This window comes from Mytilus trossulus, chromosome 10 (genome assembly GCF_036588685.1).
Source record: "Mytilus trossulus isolate FHL-02 chromosome 10, PNRI_Mtr1.1.1.hap1, whole genome shotgun sequence".
NCBI lineage: Eukaryota > Metazoa > Mollusca > Bivalvia > Mytilida > Mytilidae > Mytilus > Mytilus trossulus.
Window position 1 is genome coordinate 68,026,314 of NC_086382.1, and position 8,511 is coordinate 68,034,824.

The 8,511-nt window shown below is 31.2% G+C and overlaps 1 protein-coding gene across 1 annotated transcript; it reads right to left on the reverse strand.

Moving 5' to 3' along the window:
• Positions 1–1,488: 1,488 nt before the first annotated feature.
• LOC134686529 (uncharacterized) lies at positions 1,489–7,400 on the reverse strand. The gene is made up of 5 exons (XM_063546195.1): positions 7,274–7,400; positions 5,416–5,476; positions 4,127–4,369; positions 3,118–3,302; positions 1,489–1,797 (listed from the first exon to the last, which is right to left on the reverse strand). The coding sequence occupies exons 1-5, from the start codon at positions 7,274–7,276 to the stop codon at positions 1,744–1,746; spliced, it is 546 nt and encodes a 181-aa protein (XP_063402265.1). The 5' UTR covers positions 7,277–7,400; the 3' UTR covers positions 1,489–1,743.
• Between the last annotated feature and the right edge of the window lie 1,111 nt (positions 7,401–8,511).

The window sequence follows — 8,511 nt, forward strand, 5'->3', positions numbered from 1 at the left end:
ATTCGTAAGTATAGCTCAACATGCAGACTTCTTATACGTTCAGGTATTTCACATCCAATTTTTTATGGAAATATTCTTTATAAAGCACAAAGGTGTCAGTATTCACCTCAGAAACTTACAAAACCTTTGAATAGACTTATTAAGAAGGGATATAATTACGATACTGTTGTCAAGTCATTAAATATTACATATTTTGGCGTTAATATTGAGTCACTGATAAGGTCTTTGCATCGGAACTAAACAAATTTATTCTAAAAACAGTTGTTGGCATGACACGGTTTATGTTCTTCTAATATATGTTATGACGGTATGATACTAAAACCCTAACGGGAAAGATTGTGCCTGATGTTCATATGATGAAACCATAATCTTTCTGTCAGTTTAATTGAAGTCTGGAGCTGGCATGTCAGTTAACTGCTAGTAGTCTGTTGTTATTTATGTATTATTGTCATTTTGTTTATTTTCTTTGGTTACATCTTCGGACATCCGACTCGGACTTCTCTTGAACTGAATTTTAATTGTGCGTAGTGTTATGCGTTTACTTTTCTACATTGGTTAGAGGTATAGGGGGAGGGTTGCGATCTCACAAACATGTTTTACCCCGCCGCATTTTAGCGCCTGTCCCAAGTCAGAGCCTCTGGCCTTTGTTCGTCTTGTATTATTTTAACTTTAGTTTCTTGTGTACAATTTGGAAATTAGTATGGCGTTCATTATCACTGGACTAGTATATATTTGTTTAGGGGCCAGCTGAAGGACGCCTCCGGGTGCGGGTATTTCTCGCTACATTGAAGATCTGTTGGTGACCTTCTGCTGTTGTTTTTTATTTGGTCGGGTTGTTGTCTCTTTGACACATTCCCCATTTCCATTCTCAATTTTATGGTAGGAAATTCATAAACAACACATAATTGATGTAGGCGAAGTCGAAATGAAGTTAAACTTTGGATAGATTATATAGAATAATATTCCTAACTGATGGATTCACAAGAGGCAACCTGAAAAGAACCATAACATAATTTAACATAACACAAAGGAACACTACAGAGGGGATCCTGGTAGAGTTATCAGATTCCTTGCAATGTTAATGGCATTAAGTCTAGAGGCAAAAGTTTCACACACACCCAAGGAGAGATCAAATACAAACAAATGGCACACTCTGCAAAGTAAGTGTACCAGGATGCAGGATAGGGACTATAGATTGCTACTTGAGAGGGTATTTCGGATATTTGTCAAATTTACCTTGCGACAGACCAATTAATGCCAAGCAAAAAGTTGATACAGTGGTTCTTTAACTAGCAAAGTGAGTTGAACTCTAGTAACTTCAGATTTAAGTGATAACATATGATTTTCTGGACGAGAATGCATATTTAAACATCCTACATATGATAGCACCACCTCCCCCTTTTGAACCTATTTTTATCTAATGGATGAGTGATGCCCTGAAGACCAATTGGGTACTAGTATATTGATAAATAATTAGTATAACACACATTTATATATAATTTTCAAAACATTACATGTCATTTATTTTATGTTTATAACAATCTTTCTAAATAACAATTTGACATTTCCTCAGAGTTTTTATCAGGTCACACACAATATTCTTTCTATGATGTAATTCATTCAGTGAAATTGATATTTATCTACACTTCCATCACATTCACAGCTTATGATGCTGTTGAATAACTGTAAAAACCCATTCATTTATGATTTCACTCATTCTATGGGTATACAGCCACATTTTCCTTATAACCTGAAGTTAATTGTCATTCTGTTCATTATTTCATGGTCAGGAATCATCTAAAACAAACACAATAGACATTTTATTATCTAATGATATATTTAATTGTGCTTTTTCTATCGAAACCTTTTTCAGGTGGTATTTACAGATATTCCTGCAGCTCAGTGAAATGTTTATCTCTTTCACATTATGTATGTTCTTAGCTTAAGTCTTAAGATCTCTGGTAGATAGTTGTTTAATTGTCAATCATACAACATTTTCAATTTTTTTAATATTATTGAGGTCATCAGCTACCTACTTTTAGATTCATTCCTTAGAAAATTATAATAATTGGTTATTCAGAAAAGGTGTTTTATTAATTTGATATCTTTCCTTGGAAAATGAGGTTTTTAATGTTATCACTGTTATCAATAATATTTATTGGTACTTCATATCCAATTAAAGTATACGTATCATATCTCAAACTTGTCACATGTATTATGTTATTGGTTCCAATCTGTCGAGGAATTAAAAAAATATATAATATGCCTGGCATCCTGACCAAATCTAATACTTCATCTATAATCGAGCAGTGAGCTATGATCCCAGGTTAGAAAATGAAAACAATATACTTAATACTTTTAATACTTGGTAAATAAAACCAAAATCAAACTTTTCTCATAACGATATTTGGGTAAATCAGTAAATAAATATACTAAATCAGGGACCACCAATTTGGGGGAGAGCTTTCTGTATAAAACTGAAGTCAGGTGCTTTTCTGATTGGTAGATAATGTTTATACTAAATATGTTTTGATAAATAGATCAAAACTACAGTTGCAAAAAATAATAAATGCTGAATGTACTATTTTTTTTTATTACAGAGTTGAAAAGTAATGAGGATCAGTGAAGGAATTAAGTGCGAATCTACAGTGTTTGTAAACAAGGCCATGTGAATGCCCAAAAATGCCACATGACCCTGTTTTTATTGTTGCAAAAGATAGGGCTACATTTGTACTTTCATGAATGATATATAAATTTTTCGAATTTCTGAAGGTAAATCAGGTATAAATTTAATTCAAGACATAAATTAGCATTAAAGTCAATGGGAGATTTTTTACTGAATTTATCCCTATATCATCATCATAAACATACTATGTAATAACTATGTAATCAGATCAAAGAGGGATAACTCAATATTTCAACATAAAAAGACACAAAAACAAGTTCAATTCAAACCTGATCAAGCACTGTATAAAAAGATCAAGGGATGTATATTTGAGAGAAAAATGTGTTTTTCAGATTAAAAGCTAAATATATGGACAAATATCTTGCTTTGTCTTTTGTGCTCTATTCAAACTTTTTAAAAACGTTTTGTATATTTCTCAGAAACATAGTTACCTTTAAAAATTCTGACTTAGTAAGTTGTCCCTTGTTTTGTAGTGTTGGATGGTTGAGAGCTTTAAATGTCAATGCTAAGATATGATCATCAGATATCGTGTGAGAGAATAGTAGTTTATACATTCTATATATCTCATCATGTGTCAATAGTCCTGTTCCATAGATGTTCAATAACTCAAACAAATCTGGAAATATAATGTCTTTTGTTCAAAATTGATTCAGAACTGTCAGTCAAACAAAATATTGAAACATTCTTGGAATAAATGAATAGGGGATGGCAGATAACAAATTGGAGTTGATCCAGCCATTATTAAAAAGGGGGTTCCCTACCAAGGAGAAAGTGGGGTTCCAACTATATATGTCCCCATTCAAATGCATTGATCATCCCCCATCAAGGGGGGTTCCCCTGGATCTGCCTCTGGACAGACATATGTTACTTTATCCTAAATGTCCCACCATGACAAATATATCAAATAATCATGTCTTATATCTTTCAGATAGATCAAAATAAACATTAAGAAATGATTAAACATGTTTTCCTACAATTAAACTAGATTAACTATTGCACTTTGATAAAGTGCAGTGCAATGAATGGATAAGGAATATATAATAAATGGACTTCACTGGAACAGATACAATTTCTGCTTTTACAAATTGCTTCGATCTTTATCAATTGATTTTTTTTATATGTCCAGTCACAAATATTTCATGCATGTTGGGAAGTTCAATCTTGAAACACAATCTTTGTCTGACAGAAGCTATATAAATTTGCAGGTTTAATAAAAACTCCTTGAATATGATAATCATAAACTAACAGATATCTTCCTTCATAATTGGTCAGTGCACGATTAAATTTTTTAAGGTAGTTGGAAAAAGTAGTATTTGTCCACCTAGAAAACTTAGTAATGGGATAGCTTGTTTTCAGATATTATACATTTTGTGGTTTGATTTCGGGGAATTATCATAACAGATTTAATGTATGGCTCCAGGAGGAAACAAGTTTACTTACATTTTTTTTTCTCTTCAGCCTTGATCTGTGTACTTAATGTGGAACATATTTTTATAAACTGTCTGGCATAGATACGTTTTGTTTTGGTATCCACATTAGCTGCTATAACAAGTGGGGCGAACACACTTCCTATAAATTCTGGCATATATAGAACGTCATCATAGCTGAGTCCTTTTGAGTTGTTTTCTGAGATGTCCACCTCGTCATATCTGTTTAGCAATGATTTCACTTCAGCATCAGTAACTATAAAACAAGATGAGATATAAACACCTGAATGTGACAAATATGAGCTGCGTACGATAGAAATTTACCTTATGCAAGTGCATGTATTCATGTACATGCATAAGGGCTTAAATAATTAATTATTATGTGTATGATTTAGTTCTTGAATATTCAAATACAAAATAAAAGATTTTGGTCTTTATTGTAGGGTTGTTACATTTATATCAACTCAATTTTCATTTTTGTAGTACTTTTTTTATATTTTGTGAAATTTTGTCTTCTTTGTTTTATCATTATTATTATAATGACTATCTACTTTATATTTTAGCACCATATTACTTTCAAATCTTAATGTCTATGTCGCTAAGTAAAAGTAGGGGGCATATATTACTATCCCTGTATCTTTGTAGTCTGTATATCCCAAAATGAGTTTTCATTCTGTAACTTTAGTTTGTCTAAATGTACACCAGATATATTATGAAACTTATATACATAAACCAAGGTTTTTACCATAAACCACAGATAAAATTTGGTTGGCGGAACTTTTAGTTCTCTATCTATGTCTTTATAATGTTATATGCAAGCAAGGACATCTTCCATCTATTATCCCAAATTTCTATATTTTTTGCCCACCATTTTTTTTTTTGTGAACTCATAATATTCCAGCCCTGATAACAATGAATAATGGTCATCTCAACTTGATCGCTTTTCTCAATTTCTTCTAAAGGGTTCAAGCAAGAAAATCAATCTTGTTGAGATGATCAGCAATAATCTATAATTATATAAAAACAAAATAATATAACACAAAAACTCAATATAATGACTTTAATGGGGGCATCAATTCACAAGAGTAAATGTATTAAACGAATAATTGGTAAAATTTCAGTGGTTGTTTATCATGTTTATCTTCAAAGTTGTTATTTTTTATATATTTTTTTAATAATTAATTGGATTGAACGGAGGGATGAACAGACTTACAGGCTGAAAAACATCATGATCATTGGACCAACAAAAATTGATAATTCCATTACATGGATTACAAGACTATCAAACACAAAAATACTAACATGGTGTTTCATCTCTTATTTCTTGAATTTCTTTTTCTGTTAGGATGGCCTGACCATTTCCCTGAAAAGATAAGAAACTTATAGCATGTTTTTTTTATCATACAAGAAGACTTCTTTCTAATCTGATATTTGTTGCCTTCAAGACTACCAGTTTACAAAAGACAAAAACTTGGGAGCCACTTATATATTCATTACAATGTAACATGTGTAACATGTGGCTACATGTAAGTTCAAAATATATGAGAAATTAACAGCTGTATTTACAAAGTACAACCTATACAAACATTTATTATTAAAATAGAGATGCATGTAAAATATATGACAAGGTTTCTGATTAAATCATTAGTATATCTATCTATATCATAACTTAGTAATTCAATTTTATATGAGCTGAAAGTTTTTTTACCATCAGCTCATAGAAAAAATTTTTAACGTTTTTTCATGATTTCCTCCATAAAAATGGAATTTCGAATTAAATTCTAAGGAATGACTAATATTTTTTGTGTCTATTTTGAATAACCTCAAAACTGTGATGCACATTTTCAATAACCACAGTTATATATTCAGTGTGCACCACATTTATGATGTTATTTCTTCATTGACAGTAATTCATTAATTGAATGTTATTTTTAATTTACAGATACAATGTACTAAAAACCACTGTTGTAAATATATCAGATATTTTCAAATCTATTTATTTCTCCATAAAATAAAATTATCATGATATACACATGTACAAATGTTATGAATGAAGCTTTAAATACATTTTTACTTGTACAATCACAATTTATATTTAAAAAAAACAAACTTTCTGATTACTTCATTGCATTTTTCATATTAGATGTTTCATCAGACCAAGAGCCAATGGCTCAACAGCTGATATTGACCGAGGGCTGATATTTGTCTGATGACATGTTATAATTTTTTTTATTCATATATATATATACATGTATATTTTGCATATAATGAACAATGGAGAAAAATTATAGTTTTATATCAAAATGATCTTTTTAAGTCTGAGGTTAAAATTTGTTTATTTGTTTGTAGTGTAACTGTTTATTGACTATCGTTTTGTAATTTTAATATGCCTGTTTGTTTGTTTTTTTTGTTGTGTATTTTAGTAACAATCCTATTGTTTGGATTTCAAACTAATAAAATTCTTATTCTTATTCTTATTCTTATTCTTATTCTTATTCTTATTCTTATAATCCTCCATGCGGAAACATTTCAAATATTATAATTACCAGATGCAGTCGATAAAATTTTCTTATATCAGCCTCCTAAGCATCTTTTCCCATTTGTGAATGTATGTAAATTTAATTATATTATATAAGTATATGATAAATTTGGTAATGACACCTCAGGTTTTAGTGATTGGTTAAACTCCACCACACCCTAGTCCTATGGATCATTAGTTGGGTCAGTAGATTTCATAGAGGTATTAAAATATCATGTCTTCTATAAACATCTATTTCCTCTATCACTGCTATTGAATTTCATTATTTATTTTTATACAAAACTTGACCCAAGTGGGAAAAAAGGGGGTGGAATGGTTCAGATGAATACCCTGGACTTGAGAGAGCTGACCATACTTTAAAAAAATAAATATTCTGCAACACAAGATGTAGGAAATATAATTTTCCGAGGGAAATAAACTTGTATAGTTAAGCATGCATATTGTCATTGACCATGTTGACAAATGAAAATGAATTAATATTTATTTCTAGAGACCTTCGCACCAAATCATGAAATAGTCGTGCCTTGAAAGTAAATGTTCTTCATAACCCTTTAGTTTTTAATGGTTTAAATCAAGGATTTGTGTGGTAAAATATTAGTTTACACATCATGAGAATCTTACCATGTTCTTTGTACTTTTGTTTACATATTTGTCAAGGAAGTTTAAACTTCCAACACTAAAGATTATTCCAAGGGGAAACAATCCTTCATGGTTTTAATAATTCGCTGAGATAATTTTGCAGCTTAATAAATGAAAGTTAAATTGATTGATTTAAAATAAAAGATCTAATTACATAAAACTTAAATAAATAAAATCGAAAACTGAAAAATGTTAATAGAGAGGGAAAAAGGGGGAGGCACATGGGTCCTGGCCCCCAGTCCCCCCCCCCTGGATCCGCCTATGCCATTGGGGAAATTAACCGCAAATGATGACAGTTGAAAGGTTTGACCACCAAAAGCCGGGACAGGAGAAAAGGCCAGTCAAACTTTACGACTACCGTGAGCGGCAATTACAACAACGCGAGCAACAACGTCATGGAACACCACTGACCAGCCAAATAGAGATTCACTTTAGTAAATTTGAGATACCAAATGGGTTAGTTATTGCCACAGGCACTTGTCTCAGACAAACAAAATCGTATATATACCTTGATATATTATGTTATAGATAGGAAAACAATTTCTGAGACAAGTGCCTGTGGTTATTATTTATAAGTACTGCATGTTTATGTGAATTTAGTTGCCAAAAGATTTTTTATAAACCCAAATAGGCCTAATTTTATGAGTATATGCAAAATAATTAGTATAAGGTTTTCTGTCGGACTGCACAAAAAAAAAAAAGGAAATAAAAGAAAAGAAAACTCAAGTGTGTATTGTGTATGTATATATATATTTTACATTTGACTGGTATAGCCTAATGTTATTGCAGGACTGTAAATTGAGTGATAACTAGTACACCGGAACGCTGTCCTAATTGATACCCCTCCCCTTCCCAGCTTTAAAGAAAATATATTGGACATTTTTTTTTAGCAAATTCTAACAAAAAACTATAATATTTATCCCCCAAACAATATTTCCCTATTCCTAATATGATTTATTTGTAATCTTCTTGGTATGTTTGTCTCCATTCTTTCAAGTTATTGTCTATTCTGTTATCCCACTCAGAACCTCATATTAAGAGACACAAGTTGTAGCATCACGACGGGTGCCCCATGTGGAGCAGGATCTGCGTGTCTTCCGGAACACCACCAGTTTTAGGTGGGGTTTTCGTGTTGCTTAGTCTTTAGTTTTCTATGTTTTGTCTTGTGTACTAGTGTACTATTATTTTTCTGTTTGTCATTTTCTTTTTTAGCCATGGCG

Bases quoted from the DNA above. Each gene is read 5' to 3' on its own strand.
- LOC134686529 (XM_063546195.1), bottom strand. The intron at 4,370-5,415 runs GTTAGTATTTTT...CTTGTTTTATAG, and splicing joins AATAAGAGATGAAACACCAT to TTACTGATGCTGAAGTGAAA. The intron at 1,798-3,117 runs GTAACTATGTTT...TGTTTGTTTTAG, and splicing joins CTAAGTCAGAATTTTTAAAG to ATGATTCCTGACCATGAAAT.